Source organism: Myiozetetes cayanensis, unplaced genomic scaffold (assembly GCF_022539395.1).
Source record: "Myiozetetes cayanensis isolate MyiCay16 unplaced genomic scaffold, myiCay2020 scf148, whole genome shotgun sequence".
In the NCBI taxonomy this organism is placed as follows: Eukaryota; Metazoa; Chordata; class Aves; order Passeriformes; family Tyrannidae; genus Myiozetetes; species Myiozetetes cayanensis.
In genome coordinates, this window is record NW_026087137.1 from 25,321 (window position 1) to 48,013 (window position 22,693).

A 22,693-nucleotide genomic window follows, 5' to 3' on the forward strand; every position below is an offset into this window, starting at 1 on the left:
GGATGGGCAGGTTTGGGGTTGAGCAGCTGCTTTTTAACCCATAAATCCATTTTTCCTCCCCTAAAAAAAAAAATCCTCTTGTTTGTACCAAGAAGATTTTTCTCCAAGCCCCGGGAGCCCCACGGAGACCACGAGATTGGATTTCTTGGCATCTTATCCCAAAAAGAACCCGTGCCAGGCTGCAAAAGCCCCCCTGTGCTAAAATCCCACCCCGATCCATGAAATTTGGCTCGCTCTCATCCAACCAAAACAGCACAAAAAGCCTGGATAAAACCTCCACTGTTTGCCGGAGCTTTTCCGCCAAGGAAAACTCCCCGACCCCTCTTTTCTTGCTTAATCAACCCCCATCCCTTTTTCCCCTCCCTGCTTTCAGCTTTGCTTTGCCCACTTCGGATCGGGCTCCGGGCTTTGCTGGGCCCTTCCCCAGCGCCACATCCCACATCCCACATGGAAATCGTGCGGGAAATGAGCCATTTCCTCGGCAGGACAATGGCCAGGCTGGGGCTCCGGCACACAAAGACCTTTCCGGTGTCCCTGGCTCATTCCCAGAGTCCAAACCTTCCCAAGGGGGAGGGGTGATGGTTTTGGGACCGGGGAACGGCTTTGGGTGTCATTCCTAAGAATATGTTATTTTTATTCTGCTCCCCCAGTGGGACAAATCCACTGGGAAAATTGGAAGGAGGAGCGGTGAGGAAGAGCAGGCTCCGGAAACCCGGCCCTTCCAACGCCGCCGGAGCTTTATTTAGCGGGATAATGAGGGAGCAGAGCAGCAGGAAAGCAACGCCCTGCGGTCCCAGCTCAAATTGCCACTTTGGGGAAGAGTTTCCAATTCCAAGACGAGCTCAGCCCATCCCGGGGTCTGCCCTGGGCCGGTTGGGATGGGGCAGGATGGGCCTGGAGGACGCGTGGCAGCCGCAGAGCTGGGAAAAGTGTGGGAAGCGCCGGCGGGAACCACATCCTGGGGGTGGGAATCCCTGGAGTGGGGGGGTCATCAGGCATGTGGAGGTGACAGCCTGTCCTGGGGACACGATTCCCTGGAGGACACACGGCCATGGCACCCCTGATGCCCAGTGGGGACACCCCATCCCAGGACACAAATCCATGGAGGACATGGTGCCATCCCACCCCACCTGGGACACCCCATCCCAGGACACAAATCCGTGGAGGACATGATGCCATCCCACCCCAATGGGGACACCCCATCCCAGGACACAAATCCATGGAGGACATGGTGCCATCCCACCCCAAGGGGGACACCCCATCCCAGGACACAAATCCATGGAGGACATGGTGCCATCCCACCCCAAGGGGGACACCCCATCCCAGGACACAAATCCATGGAGGACATGATGCCATCCCACCCCACCTGGGACACCCCATCCCAGGACACAAATCCATGGAGGACATGATGCCATCCCACCCCACCTGGGAAACCCCATCCCAGGACACAATCCATGGAGGAGACATGATGCCATCCCACCCCACACTGGAAACCCCATCCCAGGACACAAATCCATGGAGGACACGATGCCATCCCACCCCACTGGACACCCATCCCAGGACACAAATCATGGAGGACACGCCCACCCCTGAAACCCCATCCCAGGACACAAATCCATAAAGGACATGATGCCATCCCACAGTGACCGACATCCCACCCCACCTGGGACACCCCATCCCAGGACACAAATCCATGGAGGACATGGTGCCATCCCACCCCACCTGGGACACCCCATCCCAGGACACAAATCCATGGAGGACATGGTGCCATCCCACCCCAAGGGGGACACCCCATCCCAGGACACAAATCCATGGAGGACATGGTGCCATCCCACCCCACCTGGGAAACCCCATCCCAGGACACAAATCCATGGAGGACATGGTGCCATCCCACCCCACCTGGGAAACCCCATCCCAGGACACAAATCCATGGAGGACACGATGCCATCCCACCCCACCAGGGACGCCCCATCCCAGGACACAAATCCGTGGAGGACATGGTGCCATCCCACCCCAAGGGGGACACCCCATTCCAGGGAATTCCAGTTCCCTGAAGGACAGGCCGTGCCCATGGTGCCATCAGGGCACCGGGGACGTGTCTCCCCATGGCCACAGCACCCGTGTTCCTGGGAATGTCCCATCCCTGGGGACACAATTCCCTGGAGGACACACGGCCATGGCATCCCTGATGCCCAGTGGGGACACCCCATCCCAGGACACAAATCCATGGAGGACATGGTGCCATCCCACCCCACCTGGGAAACCCCATCCCAGGACACAAATCCATGGAGGACACGATGCCATCCCACCCTACCTGGGAAACCCCATCCCAGGACACAAATCCATGGAGGACACGATGCCATCCCACCCCACCTGGGAAACCCCATCCCAGGACACAAATCCATGGAGGACACGATGCCATCCCACCCCAAGGGGGACACCCCATCCCAGGACACAAATCCATGGAGGACATGATGCCATCCCACCCCACCAGAAACCCCATCCCAGGACACAAATCACATGGAGGACATGATGCCATCCCACCCCACCTGGGAACCCCATCCCAGGGCACAAGTCCATGAGAGGACAGGCCGCCGATGTGCCATCAGGACACCGGGACGTGTCTCCCACCCCACCTGAAACCCCATCCCAGGACACAAATCCATGGAGGACATGATGCCATCCCACCCCAAGGGACACCCCATCCCAGAGACACAAATCCATGGAGGACATGATGCCATCCCACCCCAAGGAGACACCCCATCCCAGGACACAAATCCATGGAGGACACGGTGCCATCCCACCCCACCAGGGAACACCCCATCCCAGGACACAAATCCATGGAGGACATGATGCCATCCCACCCCACCTGGGAAACCCCATCCCAGGACACAAATCCATGGAGGACATGGTGCCATCCCACCCCACCTGGGACACCCCATCCCAGGACACCAAATCCATGGAGGACATGGTGCCATCCCACCCCAATGGGGACACCCCATCCCAGGACACAAATCCATGGAGGACATGGTGCCATCCCACCCCACCTGGGACACCCCATCCCAGGACACAAATCCATGGAGGACACATGATGCCATCCCACCCCAAGGGGACACCCCATCCCAGGACACAAATCCATGGAGGACATGGTGCCATCCCACCCCAAGGGACACCCCATCCAGACACAAATCCATGGAGGACATGGTGCCATCCCACCCCAGGGACACCCCATCCCAGGACACAAATCCATGGAGGACATGATGCCATCCCACCCACCTAGGGACACCCCATCCCAGGACACAAATCCATGGAGGACACGATGCCATCCCACCCCACCTGGGAAACCCCATCCCAGGACACAAATCCATGGAGGACATGATGCCATCCCACCCCACCTGGGAAACCCCATCCCAGGACACAAATCCATGGAGGACACGGTGCCATCCCACCCCAATGGGGACACCCCATCCCAGGGCACAAATCCATGGAGGACATGGTGCCATCCCACCCCAATGGGGACACCCCATCCCAGGACACAAATCCATGGAGGACATGATGCCATCCCACCCCAAGGGGGAAACCCCATTCCAGGGAATTCCAGTTCCCTGAAGGACAGGCCGTGCCCATGGTGCCATCAGGGCACTGGGGACGTGTCTCCACGTGGCCACAGCACCCGTGTTCCTGGGAATGTCCCATCCCTGGGGACACGATTCCCTGGAGGACACACGGCCATGGCACCCCTGATGCCCAGTGGGGACACCCCATCCCAGGACACAAATCCATGGAGGACACGATGCCATCCCACCCCAATGGGGACACCCCATCCCAGGACACAAATCCATGGAGGACACGATGCCATCCCACCCCACCAGGGAAACCCCATCCCAGGACACAAATCCATGGAGGACATGATGCCATCCCACCCCAAGGGGGACACCCCATCCCAGGACACAAATCCATGGAGGACATGATGCCATCCCACCCCAAGGGGGACACCCCATCCCAGGACACAAATCCATGGAGGACATGGTGCCATCCCACCCCACCTGGGAAACCCCATCCCAGGACACAAATCCATGGAGGACATGGTGCCATCCCACCCCACCTGGGAAACCCCATCCCAGGACACAAATCCATGGAGGACATGATGCCATCCCACCCCAAGGGTCCCAGGACACAAATCCACGGAGGACACGATGCCATCCCACCCCACCAGGGAAACCCCATCCCAGGACACAAATCCATGGAGGACATGGTGCCATCCCACCCCAAGGGGGAAACCCCATTCCAGGGAATTCCAGTTCCCTGAAGGACAGGCCGTGCCCATGGTGCCATCAGGGCACCGGGGACGTGTCTCCACGTGGCCACAGCACCCGTGTTCCTGGGAATGTCCCATCCCTGGGGACAGATCTCCCCAGAGGACACCAGATCTCCTGGCAGTCCCACCTCCGTGAGTCCCTCCCATGAATCCACAACATCAGGGCAGACACTTCCACCTTCCTCTCTCTCTCTCTCTCCCTGCAGTTGACATCCGGGAGATCAAGGAGATCCGCCTGGGCAAGAACTCCCGGGATTTCGAGCGCTACCCCGAGGATGCTCGGAAATTGGACTTCACCATGTGCTTCATCATCCTCTACGGGATGGACTTCAGGCTGCGGACGCTCAGCGTGGCCGGTGCGTTGGGATCTCCCTCCCTCACCTTTCCTTGTGTCCCACCCCCTTTTCCCAGCATCCCACGATTTCCTATCCCTCCTTCCCCCTTTCTCCAGCTTTCTGCGAGGAGGACATCAACCTCTGGATAACGGGGCTCAACTGGCTGGTGGCTGATACCCAGAGGGCCCAGACCCCGCTGCAGATCGAGAGGTGGGGAAGCCCCTGGCACATCCCTGGGTGAGGGATGAAATTCCCCCCCTGGATTTGCTCCTCTGTGGTGCTGAGTGCTCTGTGTGTGTGTCCGTCCCTTCCTTCCCAGGTGGCTTAGGAAGCAGTTTGATGGCATGGACCGGGCACGGGAGGGCAGGTGAGCACCAACACAGCCCCAAAGGTGGGGAGTGGGTGGTGGGTTTGGCAGGACAGGATCATATTCCCCTCAGTTGCATCCCAAATTGGCAGGACAGGATCATATTCCCCTCAGTTGCATCCCAAATTGGCAGGACAGGATCATATTCCCCGGTTGCATCCCAAATTCTGATGGCTTTGTGGGATGAGGGAGCACCGGGTTATTTAGGATGGAAAGCGGAGGTTTTGGGGGTGAGGCCCACGGGGATCCTGATTTCTGCATCATTTCCAGCAGTGCCTGGAGGGGCTGGACCATTAATGAAGCCCAGAAACAACTTCCAAAGGCAGGGAAAAGCCCAAATCATCGTGATGGAGATGGGAATGGGCATCATCTCCAGGTGGGATGATGGCCAAGAGAGCCCAGTTGGTTCTTGGGATGTGCTTCTTCTCCTTGTCCCTCTGCTCACACTTGTGCCAAACACCACCCAGTTAATCATGGAATGGTTTGGGTGGGAAGAGACCTAAAGATCCTGGAATTCCAACCCCCTGCTGTGGGCAGGGACACCTCCCACTAGCCCAGGTTGCTCCAACCCCCGTCCATCCTGGCCTTGGACACTTCCCAGGATGGGACATCCACAGTTTCTCCGGGTCCTGTGCCTGGAGTGGGTTCCACAGGCCAGGAGGGTGGGATCCCCACGCCAGGCCCCAGGATTTGGGGTGGGAATTTTGAGATCCAGGGATTCTCCCTCCTGACTCCGTGTCCCGCCCCGGCAGCATCACCGTGAAGGACCTGAAGGCGATGCTGCCCCAGGTGAATTACCGCGTTCCCAACATGAGATTCCTGCGGGATAAACTCGTGGTAAGGACCCCCTGGACACCCCACCCGGGAGGGAGATGGTTTTCCAGCCCTTCCAGAGGGGCTGGAACCACCCAGGTCTCACCTTTGGCCCCGTCTCCCGCAGGAAGTGGAAGCCAGGAATGAAATGACTTTCTCCCACTTCATCCAGTTCTACAAAAACCTGATGTTTGATGCCCAGAAGTCGGTAAGATCCATGGATTTGCTTTCCCAAGTGTGTCCCCCTCCCCCCCATGTGATGTGTCCCCCTCCCAGCTGAGCCTCGTCCCCTCCCCCTCCTGGCAGGTCATCGAGCAGCTGGAGCTCTCCTTCCCTCTGAGGTGAGGTCCTGGGAATGCCGTGGCTCCCGTCCGGCCGACATTCCAAGGGTGGGATCCACAGAGCGGGAAAGGCAGGGATTGGGCGGGGCAGGGGGTGGGAGAGGGGATGGGAGAGGGGGAAAGGGACAGGGATGGAAGGAGGATGGGAACAGGGATAGGATCAGGGAGGAGCAGGGATGGGAATGGAGATGGGAGAGGGAAAGGGAGCAGGGATGGGAGTGAGGATGGGAGCAGGGATAGAGCAGATGAGCAGGAATGGAGATGGGAGCAGGGATAGAGCAGATGAGCAGGAATGGGGATGGGAGTGAGGATGGGAGCAGGGATAGAGCAGATGAGCAGGAATGGGGATGGGAGTGAGGATGGGAGCAGGGATAGAGCAGATGAGCGGGAATGGGGATGGGAGCAGGGATAGAGCAGATGAGCAGGAATGGAGATGGGAGCAGGGATAGAGCAGATGAGCAGGAATGGAGATGGGAGTGAGGATGGGAGCAGGGATAGAGCAGATGAGCAGGAATGGAGATGGGAGTGAGGATGGGAGCAGATGAGCAGGAATGGGGATGGGAGTGAGGATGGGAGCAGGGATGGGGCAGATGAGCAGGAATGGGGATGGGAGTGGGGATGGGAGTGAGGATGGGAGCAGATGATCAGGAATGGAGATGGGAGTGAGGATGGGAGCAGGGATAGAGCAGATGAGCAGGAATGGAGATGGGATTGGGAATGGGAGCAGGGATAGAGCAGATGAGCAGGAATGGAGATGGGATTGGGAATAGGAGCAGGGATAGAGCAGATGAGCAGGAATGGGGATGGGATTGGGAATGGGAGTAGGGATAGAGCAGATGAGCAGGAATGGGGATGGGATTGGGAATGGGAGCAGGGATAGAGCAGATGAGCAGGAATGGAGATGGGAGTGAGGATGGGAGCAGGGATAGAGCAGATGAGCAGGAATGGGGATGGGAGCGAGGATGGGAGCAGGGATAGAGCAGATGAGCAGGAATGGGGATGGGAGCAGGGATAGTGCAGATGAGCAGGAATGGAGATGGGAGCAGGGATAGAGCAGATGAGCAGGAATGGAGATGGGAATGAGGATGGGAGCAGGGACAGAGCAGATGAGCAGGAATGGAGATGGGAGTGAGGATGGGAGCAGGGATAGAGCAGATGAGCAGGAATGGAGATGGGAGTGAGGATGGGAGCAGGGATAGAGCAGATGAGCAGGAATGGGGATGGGAGTGAGGATGGGAGCAGGGATAGAGCAGATGAGCAGGAGTGGGGATGGGAGTGAGGATGGGAGTGAGGATGGGAGTGAGGATGGGAGTGAGGATGAGAGCAGGGATAGAGCAGATGAGCAGGAATGGGGATGGGATTGGGAATGGGAGCAGGGATAGAGCAGATGAGCAGGAATGGAGATGGGATTGGGAATGGGAGCAGGGATAGAGCAGATGAGCAGGAATGGGGATGGGAGTGAGGATGGGAGCAGGGATAGAGCAGATGAGCAGGAATGGAGATGGGATTGGGAATGGGAGCAGGGATAGAGCAGATGAGCAGGAATGGGGATGGGAGCAGGGATAGAGCAGATGAGCGGGAATGGAGATGGGAGCAGGGATAGAGCAGATGAGCAGGAATGGAGATGGGAGTGAGGATGGGAGCAAGGATGGGAGCAGGGATAGAGCAGATGAGCAGGAATGGAGATGGGATTGGGAATGGGAGCAGGGATAGAGCAGATGAGCAGGAATGGAGATGGGAGCAGGGATAGAGCAGATGAGCAGGAATGGGGATGGGAGTGAGGATGGGAGCAGGGACAGAGCAGATGAGCAGGAGTGGGGATGGGAGTGGGAATGGGAGCAGGGATAGAGCAGATGAGCAGGAATGGAGATGGGAGCAGGGATAGAGCAGATGAGCAGGAATGGGGATGGGATTGGGAATGGGAGCAGGGATAGAGCAGATGAGCAGGAATGGGAGTGGGGATGGGAGCAGGGATAGAGCAGATGAGCAGGAATGGGGATGGGAGCAGGGATAGAGCAGATGAGCAGGAATGGGGATGGGAGCAAGGATGGGAGCAGGGATAGAGCAGATGAGCAGGAATGGAGATGGGATTGGGAATGGGAGCAGGGATAGAGCAGATGAGCAGGAATGGGGATGGGATTGGGAATAGGAGCAGGGATAGAGCAGATGAGCAGGAATGGGGATGGGATTGGGAATGGGAGCAGGGATAGAGCAGATGAGCAGGAATGGAGATGGGAGTGAGGATGGGAGCAGGGATAGAGCAGATGAGCAGGAATGGGGATGGGAGTGAGGATGGGAGCAGGGATAGAGCAGATGAGCGGGAATGGGGATGGGAGTGAGGATGGGAGCAGGGATAGAGCAGATGAGCAGGAATGGAGATGGGAGTGGGAATGGGAGCAGGGATAGAGCAGATGAGCAGGAATGGGGATGGGAGCAGGGATAGAGCAGATGAGCAGGAATGGAGATGGGAGTGAGGATGGGAGCAGGGATAGAGCAGATGAGCAGGAATGAGGATGGGAGTGAGGATGGGAGCAGGGATAGAGCAGATGAGCGGGAATGGGAGCAGGGATGGGAGAAGGGATGAGCAGAGGTGGAAATGGAGATGGGACCAGGAATGTGAGGGGTGTGGGAGCAGAGGTGGAAATGGAGATGGGACCAGGAATGTGAGGGGTGTGGGAGCAGGGATGGAAATGGGGCTGAGAGCAGGGATGGGAGGAGGGATGAATGGACAGAGGAGCCGAGGTGGGAGTGGGGCTGAGCAGACACTGTGGGAGCGAAGATGGGAGCAGGGATGGGAGCAGGGATGAACAGACACTGTGGGAGTGAAGATGGGAGCAGGGATGGGAGCAGGGATGAACAGACACTGTGGGAGTGAAGATGGGAGCAGGGATGGGAGCAGGGATGAACAGACACTGTGGGAGTGAAGATGGGAGCAGGGATGGGAGCAGGGATGAACAGACACTCTGGGAGTGAAGATGGGAGCAGGGATGGGAGCAGGGATGAACAGACACTGTGGGAGCGAAGATGGGAGCAGGGATGGGAGCAGGGATGAACAGACACTGTGGGAGCGAAGATGGGAGCAGGGATGGGAGCAGGGATGAACAGACATGGAAGTGGATGTGGCTGCCAGGGATGTGGGGACATTCCCCCCCCTGCCCTCCCCGTATCCTCGGACAACGCTGCGCACTCCCGGTGGGAATGGGGCAGGACTTGGGAAGCTGAGCTGCAGGTGGGCCCTGGCAGCCTTGCCTCTCCCATGGGATCTCTCCCAACTCCTCCTCCCTCTCCTCACCGGCGGCTGATCCGTGCCCCAGGAACGTGGATCGCCCCGAGCTGTGCCAGGTCTCCCTCTACGACTTCCAGAAGTTCCTGCTGCACGACCAGAAGGTGGGATTTCTCTCAGACCCCCGTGGCCCCCCTGGGGGCATCCCATGGGATACTCCAGCCCTGTAACCACCTGCACCTTTGTCTCCCAGGAATCCTGGGCCAGCGACGTGGGCGTGGTGCGGGAATACATGTGCAGCTACCTCAGGGAGAGCTCCGGCGACGCCGCCGAGCCCTCCTTCCAGCTGGATGAGGTGGGCGGGTCACCCCCCACCCAGAACCCACCCAGAACCCACCCAGGGGGGCGTCCCTGTGGCCCTGTCAGGCTCTGACCTCTCTGCTTTTCCCCCACCCCTCTCCTCCTTGCTTTTCCCAGTTCCTCACGTACCTCTTCTCCAAGGAGAACATGGTGATGGACGCCAAGTACGAGCGCGTGGTGCCCGAGGAGATGAACCACCCCCTGTCCCAGTACTGGATCTCCTCCTCCCACAACACGTGAGGCCGGGGCTGGGGACACCCAGGGGACACCCAGGAGCGTCCCCACCATCCCAACCGCTCCCTGTCTTGCCCAGGTACCTGACAGGGGACCAGTTTTCCAGCGAGTCGTCCCTGGAAGCGTACGCGCGGTGCCTGCGGATGGGCTGCCGCTGCATCGAGCGTGAGTGACCCCCCAGCTCCTCCCAGGGATGTTAGAACCCCCCCAGCATTTCCTGGGAATGCTGGGACACCACCAGCCCCTCACAGGGATGTTAGAACCCTCCTAGCATTTCCCAGGAATGCTGGAACACCACCAGCCCCTCACAGGGATGTTAGAACCTTCCCAGAATTTCCTAGGGATGCTGAAATTACCCCACCAGCCCCTCACAGGGATGTTAGAACCCCCCCAGAATTTCCTAGGATTAGTGGAGAATTCCACTCCAGCACTTCTCAGGGATGCTGGAATTACCCACCCCAGCACTTCCTGGGAATGCTGGAACACCACCAGCCCCTCAGAGGGATGTTAGAACCCCCCCAGCATTTCCTAGGGATGCTGCAATTCCGCCCCAGCACTTCCTGGGAATGCTGGGACACCACCAGCCCCTCACAGGGATGTTAGAACCCCCCCAGAATTTCCTAGGGATGCTGGAATTCCACCCCCAGCGCTTCCTGGGAATGCTGGAACCCCCCCAACCCCTCACAGGGATGCTGGAATCCCACCCCCAGCACTTCCTGGGAATGCTGCAATCCCACCCCCAGCACTTCCTGGGAGTGCTGGGACACCACCAGCCCCTCACAGGGATGTTAGAACCCCCCCAGAATTTCCTAGGGATGCTGGAATTACCCCACCAGCCCCTCACAGGGATGTTAGAACCCTCCCAGCATTTCCTAGGCATGCTGGAATCCCACCCCCAGCACTTCCTGGGAATGCTGGAACACCACCAGCCCCTCACAGGGATGTTAAAACCCTCCCAGAATTTCCTAGGAATGCTGGAATTACCCCACCAGGACCTCACAGGGATGCTGGAATTACCCACCCAGCCCCTCATAGGGATACTGGAATTTCTCCCCCAGCACTTCCTGGGAATGCTGGAACACCACCAGCCCCTCACAGGGATGTTAGAACCCTCCCAGAATTTCCTAGGGATGCTGGAATTCCACCCCCAGCACTTCCCAGGGATGCTGGAATTCCACCCCAGCACTTCCCAGGGATGCTGGAATTCCATCCCAGCACTTCCCAGGGATGCTGGAACCCCCCCCAACACCTCACTGGGATGCTGGAATTCCATCCCAGCACTTCCCAAGGATGCTGGAACCCCCCCAGCATTTTCTAGGAATGCTGAAATTCCAGCCCCAGCACCTCACAGGGATGCTGGAATTCCACCCTAGTACTTCTCAGGGATGCTGGAATTCCACCCCCAGCACTTCCCAGGGATGCTGGAATTCCACCCCCAGCACTTCCTGGGATGCTGGAATTCCACCCCCAGCATTTCCTAGGGATGCTGGAATTCCACCCTAGCACTTCCCAGGGATTCGGGAATTCCACCCCCAGCACTTCCCAGGGATGATGCAATCCCACCCCCAGCAGTTCCTAGGAATGCTGGAATACCATCAGCCCCTCATAGGGATGTTAGAACCCTCCCAGCACTTCCTGGGAATGCTGGGACACCACCAGCCCCTCACAGGGATGTTAGAACCCTCCCAGCGCTTCCTGGGAATGCTGGAATTCCACCCCAGCACTTCCCAGGGATGCTGGAATCCCACCCCAGCACTTCCCAGGGATGATGGAACCCCCCCAGCCCCTCACAGGAATGCTGGAATTCCACCCCCAGCATCTCCCAGGGATGCTGGAATTTCCCCCCAGCTCCTCCCAGGGCTGCTCCAATCCCACCCCCAGCACTTACTGGGAATGCTGGAACACCACCAGCCCCTCACAGGGATGTTAGAACCCTCCCAGAATTTCCTAGGGATGCTGGAATTACCCCACCAGCACCTCCCAGGGATGCTGGAATCCCACCCCAGCACTTCCCAGGGATGCTGGAATTCCACCCCAGCACTTCCCAGGGATACTGGAATTCCACCCCAGCACCTCAAAGGGATTCTGGAATTCCAACCCAGCACCTCACAGGGATACTGGAATTCCACCCTAGCACCTCCCAGGAATGCTGGAACCCCCCCAGCACTTCCCAGGGATGCTGGAATTCCACCCTAGCACTTCCCAGGGATGCTGGAATTCCACCCAGCACTTCCCAGGGATGCTGGAATTCCATCCCAGCACTTCCTGGGAATGCTGGAACACCACCAGCCCCTCACAGGGATGTTAGAACCCTCCCAGCATTTCCTAGGGATGCTGGAATTCCACCCCAGCACTTCCTGGGAATGCTGGAACACCACCAGCCCCTCACAGGGATGTTAGAACCCTCCTAGAATTTCCTAGGGATGCTGGAATTCCACCCCAGCACTTCCTGGGAATGCTGGAACACCACCAGCCCCTCACAGGGATGTTAGAACCCCCCCAGCACTTCCTAGGGATGCTGGAATTCCACCCCCAGCACCTCCCAGGGATGCTGGAATTCCCCCAACACTTCCCAGGGATGATGGAATCCCCCCCAACACCTCACTGGGATGCTGGAATTCCACCCCAGCACTTCCCAAGGATGCTGGAACCCCCCCAGCATTTTCTAGGAATGCTGGAATTCCACCCTAGCACTTCCTGGGGATACTGGACTTGCCCACCTAGCCCCTCACAGAGATGCTGGAATTCCACCCCCAGCACTTCCCAGGGATGCTGGAATTCCACCCCAGCACTTCCCAGGGATGCTGGAATTCCACCCAGCACTTCCCAGGAGTGCTGGAACTCCCTAACACTTCCCAGGGATGCTGGAATTCCACCCCAGCACTTCCTGGGAATGCTGGAACACCACCAGCCCCTCACAGGGATGTTAGAACCCTCCCAGCATTTTCTAGGATTACGGGAGAATTCCACCCCAGCACCTCACAGGGATGCTGGAATTCCACCCCCAGCACTTCCCAGGGATGCTGGAATTACCCCCCCAGCACCTCACTGGGATACTGGAATTCCACCCCAGCACTTCCCAGGGATGCTGGAACACCACCAGCCCCTCACAGGGATGTTAGAACCCTCCCAGAATTTCCTAGGGATGCTGGAATTCCACCCCAGCACTTCACAGGGATGCTGGAATTCCACCCCCAGCACCTCCCAAGGATGCTGGAATTCCACCCAGCACTTCCCAGGGATGCTGGAATTCTACCCTAGCACTTCCCAGGGATGCTGGAATTACCCCTCCAGCCTCTTACAGGGATGCTGGAATTCCACCCCAGCACTTCCTAGGAATGCTGGACCCCCCCCAACACTTCCCAGGGATGTTAGAACCCTCCCAGCACTTCCTGGGAATGCTGGAACACCACCAGCCCCTCACAGGGATGTTAGAACCCTCCCAGCATTTCCTAGGGATGCTGGAATTACCCCACCAGCAACTCACAGGGATTCTGGAATTCCACCCCCAGCACTTCTCAGGGATTGGAATTCCACCCCCAGCACTTCCCAGGAATGCTGGAACCCCCCCAACACTTCCCAGGGATGATGGAACCCCCCCAACACCTCACTGGGATGCTGGAATTCCCCCCTAAGCACTTCCCAGGGATGCTGGAATTCCACCCCAGCACTTCCCAGGGATGCTGGAATTCCACCCCCAGCACCTCCCAGGGATGCTGGAATTCCACCCCCAGCACCTCCCAGGGATGCTGGAATTACCCACCCAGCCCCTCACAGGGATGCTGGAATTCCACCCTAGCACCTCCCAGGAATGCTGGAACCCCCCCAGCACCTCCCAGGGATTCTGGAATTAGCCCCCCAGCACCTCACTGGGATGCTGGAATTACCCCAGCAGCACCTCACAGGCATTCTGGGATTCCACCCCCAGCACTTCCCAGGGATGCTGGAATCCCACCCCAGCGCTTCCTGGGAATGCTGGAACACCACCAGCCCCTCACAGGGATGTTAGAACCCTCCCAGCATTTCCTAGGGATGCTGGAATTACCCCACCAGCAACTCACAGGGATGTTAGAACCCTCCCAGAATTTCCTAGGGATGCTGGAATTACCCCACCAGCACCTCCCAGGGATGCTGGAATCCCACCCCAGCACTTCCCAGGGATGCTGGAATTCCACCCCAGCACTTCCCAGGGATACTGGAATTCCACCCCAGCACCTCAAAGGGATTCTGGAATTCCAACCCAGCACCTCACAGGGATACTGGAATTCCACCCTAGCACCTCCCAGGAATGCTGGAACCCCCCCAGCACTTCCCAGGGATGCTGGAATTCCACCCCCAGCACTTCCCAGGGATGCTGGAATTCCACCCCAGCACTTCCCAGGGATGCTGGAATTCCATCCCAGCACTTCCTGGGAATGCTGGAACACCACCAGCCCCTCACAGGGATGTTAGAACCCTCCTAGAATTTCCTAGGGATGCTGGAATTCCACCCCAGCACTTCCTGGGAATGCTGGAACACCACCAGCCCCTCACAGGGATGTTAGAACCCCCCCAGCACTTCCTAGGGATGCTGGAATTCCACCCCCAGCACCTCCCAGGGATGCTGGAATTCCCCCAACACTTCCCAGGGATGATGGAATCCCCCCCAACACCTCACTGGGATGCTGGAATTCCACCCCAGCACTTCCCAAGGATGCTGGAACCCCCCCAGCATTTTCTAGGAATGCTGGAATTCCACCCCAGCACTTCCCAGGGATGCTGGAATTCCACCCCCAGCACCTCACAGGGATGCTGGAATTCTACCCCCAACACTTCCCAGGGATGCTGGAATTCCACCCCAGCGCTTCCCAGGGATGCTGGAATTCCACCCCAGCACTTCCCAGGAGTGCTGGAACTCCCCCAACACTTCCCAGGGATGCTGGAACTCCATCCCAGCACTTCCTGGGAATGCTGGAGCACCACCAACCCCTCACAGGGATGTTAGAACCCTCCCAGCATTTTCTAGGATTACGGGAGAATTCCACCCCAGCACCTCACAGGGATGCTGGAATTCCACCCCCAGCACTTCCCAGGGATGCTGGAATTACCCACCCAGCCCCTCATAGAGATACTGGAATTTCTCCCCCAGCACTTCCTGGGAATGCTGGAACCCCCTCCAGCACCTCACAGGGATGTTAGAACCCCCCCAGCATTTCCTAGGAATGCTGGAATTCCACCCCAGCACTTCCCAGGGATACTGGAATTACCCCACCAGCACCTCACTGGGATACTGGAATTCCACCCCAGCACTTCCCAGGGATGCTGGAACACCACCAGCCCCTCACAGGGATGTTAGAACCCTCCCAGAATTTCCTAGGGATGCTGGAATTCCACCCCAGCACTTCACAGGGATGCTGGAATTCCACCCCCAGCACCTCCCAAGGATGCTGGAACCCAAGCAGCACATCACAGGGATGCTGGAATTCTACCCTAGCACTTCCCAGGGATGCTGGAATTACCCCTCCAGCCTCTTACAGGGATGCTGGAATTCCACCCCAGCACTTCCTAGGAATGCTGGACCCCCCCCCAACACTTCCCAGGGATGTTAGAACCCTCCCAGCACTTCCTGGGAATGCTGGAACACCACCAGCCCCTCACAGGGATGTTAGAACCCCCCCAGCATTTCCAAGGGATGCTGGAATTACCCCACCAGCAACTCACAGGGATTCTGGAATTCCACCCCCAGCACTTCTCAGGGATGCTGGAATTCCACCCCCAGCACTTCCCAGGAATGCTGGAACCCCCCCAACACTTCCCAGGGATGATGGAACCCCCCCAACACCTCACTGGGATGCTGGAATTCCACCCCCAGCACATCCCAGGGTTGCTGGAATCCCACCCCAGCACTTCCTGGGAATGCTGGGACACCACCAGCCCCTCACAGGGATGTTAGAACCCTCCCAGCATTTCCTAGGGATGCTGGAATCCCACCCCAGCACTTCCTGGGAATGCTGGAACACCACCAGCCCCTCACAGGGATTCTGGAATTACCCCCCAAGCAAATCCCAGGGATGCTGGAATTCCACCCCCAGCACTTCCCAGGGATGCTGCAATCCCGCCCCAGCACTTCCTGGGAATGCTGGAACACCACCAGCCCCTCACAGGGATGTTAGAACCCCCCCAGCATTTCCTAGGGATGCTGGAATTACCCCACCAGGACCTCACAGGGATTCTGGAATTCCACCCCAGCACTTCCCAGGGATGATGGAACCCCCCCAACACCTCACTGGGATGCTGGAATTCCCCCCTAAGCACTTCCCAGGGATGCTGGAATTCCACCCCAGCACTTCCCAGGGATGCTGGAATTCCACCCCAGCACTTCCCAGGGATGCTGGAATTCCACCCCAGCACTTCCCAGGGATGCTGGAATTCCACCCCCAGCACCTCCCAGGGATGCTGGAATTCCACCCCCAGCACCTCCCAGGGATGCTGGAATTACCCACCCAGCCCCTCACAGGGATGCTGGAATTCCACCCTAGCACCTCCCAGGAATGCTGGAACCCCCCCAGCACCTCCCAGGGATGCTGGAATTACCAACCCAGCACTTCCTGGGAATGCTGGAACACCACAGGCCCCTCACAGGGATGTTAGAACCCCCCCAGCATTTCCTAGGGATGCTGGAATTACCCCACCAGCACCTTACAGGGATGCTGGAATTCCACCCTGGCACTTCTCAGGGATGTTGGAATCCTGCCCCAGCACTTCCCAGGGATGCTGGAACACCACCAGCCCCTCACAGGGATGTTAGAACCCCCCCAGCATTTCCTAGGATTACTGGAGAATTCCATCCCAGCACTTCTCAGGGATGCTGGAATTCCACCCCCAACACTTCCCAGGGATGCTGGAATTCCACCCCCAGCACCTCACAGGGATGCTGGAATCCTGCCCCAGCACTCCTGGGAATGCTGGAACACCACCAGCCCCTCATAGGGATGTTAGAACCCTCCCAGCATTTCCTAGGATTACTGGAGAATTCCACCCCAGCACTTCCCAGGGATGCTGGAATCCCACCCAGCACTTCCCAGGGATGCTGGAATTCCACCCCCAGCACTTCCCAGGGATGCTGGAATTCCACCCCCAGCACTTCCCAGGGATGCTGGAATCCTGCCCCAGCACTTCCTGGGATGCTGGAACCCCCCCAGCACTTCCCAGGGATGCTGGAATTCCACCCCAGCACTTCCCAGGGATACTGGAATTCCATCCCAGCACTTCCCAGGGATGCTGGAATCCCACCCCCAACACTTCCCAGGGATGATGGAACCCCCCCAGCATTTCCTAGGGATGCTGGAATTCCACCCCAGCACCTCACAGGGATGCTGGAATTACACCCCCAACACTTCCCAGGGATGCTGGAATTCCACCCCCAGCACCTCCCAGGGATGCTGGAATTCCACCCCAGCACTTCCTGGGAATGCTGGAACACCACCAGCCCCTCACAGGGATGTTAGAACCCTCCCAGCATTTCCTAGGGATGCTGGAATTACCCCACCAACCCCTCACAGGGATTATGGAATTCCACCCCCAGCACTTCCTAGGGATGCTGGAATTCCACCCTAGCACTTCCCAGGGATGCTGGAATTCCACCCCAGCACTTCCCAGGGATACTGGAATTCCATCCCAACACCTCACAGGGATGCTGGAATTCCATCCCCAGCACTTCCTGGGAATGCTGGAACACCACCAGCCCCTCAGAGGGATGTTAGAACCCTCCCAGAATTTCCTAGGAATGCTGGAATTCCACCCCCAGCACTTCCCAGGGATGCTGGAATTCCATCCCAGCACCTCACAGGGATGCTGGAATTCCCCCCAAGCACCTCACAGGGATTCCAGAATTCCACCCCCAGCACCTCCCAGGGATGCTGGAATCCCACCCCCAGCACTTCCCAGGAATGCTGGAACCCCCCCAGCACTTCCCAGGGATGCTGGAATTGCAACCCAGCACTTCCCAGGGATGCTGGAATTACCAACCCAGCCTCTCACAGGGATGCTGGAATTCCACCCCCAGCACTTCACAGGGATGCTGCAATCCCACCCTAGCACTTCCCAGGGATGCTGGAATTCCACCCCAGCACTTCCTGGGAATGCTGGAACACCACCAGCCCCTCACAGGGATGTTAGAACCCTCCCAGCATTTCCCAGGGATGCTGGAACCCCCAGCACTTCCCAGGGATGCTGGAACCCCCCCAACATTTCCTAGGAATGCTGGAATTCCACCCCAGCACTTCCCAGGGATGCTGGCACCCCCCCACCACCTCCTGTCACATCCCTGACCACGCCCTGCTCCCATCCCATGACCCTGGAGCGGGGGAGGGGTCTCCCTTTGTGGGATCAAAGCCGTGATCCCCCGTCCCTGGGGGGGTAACCAATCTGTCTCCCCCTCAGTGGACTGCTGGGATGGCCCCGACGACCTCCCCATCATCTACCACGGCCACACGCTCACCTCCAAGATCAAATTCCTGGACGTCCTCCACACCATCAAGGAGCACGCCTTTGTCACCTCCGAGTAAGCCCCAGCTCCTCCCAACCACCCCCAAAAAATCCTGGTGGTCCCAACCCCTCGCCTGCAGCCCCAGCTCACCGTTGCCACCCCGTGTCCTCCAGGTTCCCCGTCATCCTGTCCATCGAGGACCACTGCAGCATCGTCCAGCAGAGGAACATGGCCTCCCACTTCAAGAAGGTCTTCGGGGACATGCTGCTCACCAAGCCCGTGGACATCAACGCCGACGAGCTGCCCTCGCCCACCCAGCTCAAGAAGAAGATCCTGATCAAGGTGAGCCCCGAAAATCCCTCCTGACCGGTGAGCTGGGCTGGGGGAGGGGCTGGGGTTTCTCCCAGATCTTGGGATTCCTGAGGGGAAATCTTGGGATTCCTCAGGGTAGAACTTCTACCCTTTGTGTAGAAGTTCTACCCTGAGAGGTGGTCCAGGGGAACAGGGGGGTGGTGGGAAGGGACCTGTGGGAGTTTGGGAGCTCGGTGTGACGTGGACACCGTGTCCCACCCCAGCACAAGAAGCTGGTGGAAGGGAACCTGTACGAGGAGGTCTCCACCGCCAGCTACTCGGAGAACGACATCAGCAACTCCATCAAGAACGGGATCCTCTACCTCGAAGACCCCATTGACCACGTAAGGGAGGAGCTGAGCGGGGTCTGCCGGCCGGGGAGGAGCGTTTGGGGTTGGGGTGGGCACGGAATCACAGAATCACAGAATCAGCAGGGTTGGAAAGGACCTTTGAGATCATCCAGTCCGACCCTGGATCCAACCCCGCCGTGGTTCCCAGTCCATGGCACTGATGCCACATCCAGTCTGTCCCTAAACACCTCCAGGGATGGAGAATCCACCCCCTCCCTGGGCAGCCCATTCCAATGGCTGAGCGCTCCCTCTGGAAAGAATTCCTTCCCGATGTCCAACCTAACCCTCCCCTGGCACAGCTCAGGGCTGTGCCCTCATGTCCTACTGCTGGTTCCTGGGAGAAGAGCCCGAACCCCCCCGGCTCCCCCCTCCTGTCAGGGGGTTGCAGAGAGTGCTGAGGTCACCCCTGAGCCTCCTCCTCTCCAGGCTGAACCCCCCCAGCTCCCTCAGCCTCTCCTCATGGGAATTGTGCTCCAGTCCCTTCCCCAGCCTCGTTGCTCTTCTCTGCCCCTGCTCCAGCCCCTCCATGTCCTTCCTGAGCTGAGGGCCCAGAGCTGGACACAGCACTCCAGGGGTGGCCTCCCAGGGGAGAATCCCTTCCCTGCTCCTGCTGCCACCCTGTCCCTGAGCCAGGCCAGGATCCATTGGCCCTCTTGTCCCCCTGGTCACACTCTGGCCCATGTTCAGCTTCCTGTCCATCCACACTCCCAGCTCCCTTCCTGCTCTCCAGCCACCCTGTGCCCAGCCTGGAGCGCTGCCCTCCCTGCCCGCTGCAATGCTCGGGGGGGGGACGGGAGGGAGCAGAGACCCCACGGCAAAGCTCCCTCCATTCCCCGGGATCCTTCTCCTCACCCCGGGAATGCTCTTCGTCCTTCCCAGACCTGGAGCCCTCACTACTTCGTCCTGACGAGCAACAAGATCTACTACTCGGAGGAGACCTCCCGCTACCAGTTCAACGAGGACGAGGAGGAGGTGGAGCAGAAGGAGGTGCGTGAGGGGCGAGGGGAGAACTCCGGGGGAGGAGGGGCAGCGAGAGGGTGGCAAAACCCATTTCTTGGGTGGGGGGATGACCCTGCAGGAGTTCAACAACAACGAGCTGCACTTCACGGAGAAGTGGTTCCACGGCAAGCTGGGCGGGGGCCGGGACGGGCGGCAGATCGCCGAGAAGCTGCTGCACGAGTACTGCACCGAGACGGGCGGCAAGGACGGCACCTTCCTGGTGCGCGAGAGCGAGACCTTCGTGGGCGACTACACCCTCTCCTTCTGGTAGGAGCTCCAGAAGGGCAGGATCCCACCATTCCCGAGCCACCCCGCCCCGGATGGCCTTCCAGTCGCTGTCCGTGGCGGCTGGAATGGTTTTTCCAGGGTGGGGGCGGGAAATGCCGCCTGTTTTTGGGTGCAAACCCAACTTGACCTGCCTCTCTCCCTCCGCCGCGGCGGCAGGAGGTCCAGCCGGGTGCAGCACTGCCGGATCCACTCGCGGCAGGAGGCCGGGACCACCAAGTTCTACCTGACGGACAACCTGGTGTTCGACAGCCTCTACAGCCTCATCTGCCACTACCGGGAGGTGCCGCTGCGCTGCAACGAGTTCGAGATGCGCCTCACCGACCCCGTCCCGCAGCCCAACGCCCACGAGAGCAAAGAGTGAGTGGGGAGCGTCCCCCCGGCCCCCCCGGGTGCCCCTCCGGGGTGCGGAGGTGCTGGTGGCAGCCCCCCCTGTGCCCGTGCTGTGCCCGCCCAGGTGGTACCACGCCAGCCTGACGCGCCTGCAGGCCGAGCACATGCTGATGCGGGTGCCGCGCGACGGAGCCTTCCTGGTGCGCAAGCGCAGCGAGCCCAACTCCTACGCCATCTCCTTCCGGTGAGCACAACCACTACGAGGCCTCCCGGGCTTGGCCGAGCAACGTGGGTTGCTTGGCTTGGGTCCCTCAAGGCCTCAGGAGGTGACACGTCCTCGGGGTGGCCGCCTCGGCGGCATCGCCGCCCGCTCACGGTGGTGGATCCGGGATCCAACCCCTCACTCGTCCCCCAACGTGTTGTCCCGGCCCCAGGGCGGAGGGGAAGATCAAGCACTGCCGGATCCAGCAGGAGGGGAGGCTCTTCATGCTGGGCAGCTCGGCCGAGTTCGAGAGCCTGGTGGATCTCATCAGCTACTACGAGAAGCACCCGCTGTACCGCAAGATGAAGCTGCGCTACCCCATCAACGAGGAGACCCTGGAGAAGATGGGCACCACCGTGAGTGCTCCCAGCAGAGGGGGAGGAAGGTTCAGTGCCCCTGTGTCCAGCTCCACCACCCTCCAGAGCTCTGGGTGAAGCTCAAGCAGAACCGGCTGAGCTCGCTCTGCTGACCCTCCATAACTCCCTTCCAACGGGTCAGGTTTAGGTTGGACATCAGGAAGAAGTTCTCTCCAGGGAGAGGGCTCAGAGCTTGGGGTGGGCTGCCCAGGGAGGGGGTGGAGTCCCTGTCCCTGGGGGTGTTGAAGCAGAGCCTGGACGTGGCACTCAGTGCCAAGGTGGGGTTGGGCTCGACGATCTCAGGGGTCTTTTCCAACCCGATTCATTCCAGGAGTTGCAAATGGATTTTAGGTGCCCCCCCCCAAAACTCCTCGTATCCAACCACATCCCCCTGGAGCCCCTGCCTGCACCCAGGTGACCCCCTGGGGAATTTCTCCCTGCAGGAGCTGGACTATGGAGCCCTGTATGAGGTGCGGACCCCCCACTTCTACGTGGAGGCCAACAAGATGCCCATGGCCAGGGTAAGGAGGGGCCAGGGTGGGCACCTGGGAGGTGGAGGGGTGGTGGGACGTGATGATTCCAGAGCTGGGCTTCATGGGTGGTCCCTCCCCAGACCCACCACATCTCCCACCACCACCGAGCTGAGATGTGGGGATGTTTTGGCACGTTTCTGTGACCCTCAGGTGATGCTGGAGCTGGATCCCTTTCCACTGGGGAACCCCAAAAAAAAGCAGGTTTAGGGGCAGTTCCCAGAAGATTCATTTTCCATCCTTGGAGGTTTTTGGAACTGGGTCGGGTCTCAGAGTTGATCCAATCTCCATCCTTGGTTTTTGGGACTGGCCTGTCCTTGGAGTTGATCACAATCTCTAGTCTTGGAAGTTTTTGAGACTTAAAGGCTCCGTCAGGAACTGTGATAGGACAAGGAATGATGGATACAAATTGAAAGCGGGGAAACTTGGCTGGGATACTGGGGAGAAATTCTTCCCTGCGAGGGTGGTGAGACACTGGAACAGATTGTCCAGGGAGGCTGTGGATGTCCCAGCTCTGGAAGTGTCCAAAGTCAGGTTGGACGTTCAAAGCCAGGGTCCTGCTCCAGCCCAGATCTTTATCCAGAGACTGGAGAATACTCCTGGCCCCACTCCAGCTTGGACAATTTTCTGGGAGATGGAGGATGCTCCCAGTCCTGCTCCAACCCAGACCCTTATCCTGAGGCTGTGGGATACTCCTGGTCCTGCTCCAACCCAGACCCTTATCCTGAGGCTGTGGGATACTCCTGGTCCTGCTCCAATCCAGACTCTT

General features: G+C 59.0%; 2 protein-coding genes and 1 long non-coding RNA gene across 52 annotated transcripts in view; 2 read left to right on the forward strand and 1 right to left on the reverse strand.

Annotated features, from left to right (window-relative positions):
- The first annotated feature begins 190 nt into the window (after positions 1–190).
- LOC126637171 (uncharacterized) lies at positions 191–4,163 on the forward strand. Of its 47 annotated transcripts, none has more exons than XM_050310125.1 (7): positions 191–1,130; positions 1,664–1,840; positions 1,900–2,255; positions 2,315–2,373; positions 2,870–2,928; positions 3,337–3,395; positions 4,047–4,163. In XM_050310125.1, exons 1-6 carry the CDS (start codon positions 625–627, stop codon positions 3,377–3,379), a joined length of 1,200 nt encoding a protein of 399 aa, XP_050166082.1. In that variant the 5' UTR covers positions 191–624; the 3' UTR covers positions 3,380–3,395; positions 4,047–4,163. The 47 variants fall into 47 exon arrangements, with proteins under 47 accessions (XP_050166082.1, XP_050166089.1, XP_050166087.1 ...); XM_050310132.1 differs by having other exon boundaries at positions 4,106–4,153; XM_050310130.1 differs by lacking the exon at positions 4,047–4,163 and adding an exon at positions 3,870–3,952.
- LOC126637176 (uncharacterized) lies at positions 1,259–4,138 on the reverse strand. The gene is made up of 3 exons (XR_007628257.1): positions 4,047–4,138; positions 3,337–3,395; positions 1,259–1,366 (listed from the first exon to the last, which is right to left on the reverse strand). It is a non-coding gene; the product is annotated as an uncharacterized LOC126637176 (long non-coding RNA).
- A 300-nt stretch (positions 4,164–4,463) lies between the features above and the next one.
- The window catches only part of LOC126637170 (1-phosphatidylinositol 4,5-bisphosphate phosphodiesterase gamma-1-like), a 33,063-nt gene continuing 14,833 nt past the window's right edge, over positions 4,464–22,693 (forward strand). For 3 of the 4 annotated variants that reach the window (XM_050310107.1, XM_050310109.1, XM_050310110.1), the window contains exons 1-19: positions 4,464–4,674; positions 4,770–4,863; positions 4,973–5,020; positions 5,773–5,857; positions 5,961–6,041; positions 6,140–6,174; positions 9,489–9,561; positions 9,651–9,752; positions 9,875–9,993; positions 10,071–10,156; positions 18,413–18,533; positions 18,632–18,800; positions 19,034–19,153; positions 20,039–20,146; positions 20,238–20,425; positions 20,603–20,803; positions 20,901–21,020; positions 21,211–21,394; positions 21,838–21,915. In XM_050310107.1, the coding sequence (XP_050166064.1) occupies positions 4,464–4,674; positions 4,770–4,863; positions 4,973–5,020; positions 5,773–5,857; positions 5,961–6,041; positions 6,140–6,174; positions 9,489–9,561; positions 9,651–9,752; positions 9,875–9,993; positions 10,071–10,156; positions 18,413–18,533; positions 18,632–18,800; positions 19,034–19,153; positions 20,039–20,146; positions 20,238–20,425; positions 20,603–20,803; positions 20,901–21,020; positions 21,211–21,394; positions 21,838–21,915 (2,223 nt within the window). Of the gene's footprint in view, positions 4,675–4,769; positions 4,864–4,972; positions 5,021–5,772; positions 5,858–5,960; positions 6,042–6,139; positions 6,175–9,488; positions 9,562–9,650; positions 9,753–9,874; positions 9,994–10,070; positions 10,157–18,412; positions 18,534–18,631; positions 18,801–19,033; positions 19,154–20,038; positions 20,147–20,237; positions 20,426–20,602; positions 20,804–20,900; positions 21,021–21,210; positions 21,395–21,837; positions 21,916–22,693 lie in introns of those variants that run through there. The other variant, XM_050310108.1, reaches the window with a different exon arrangement.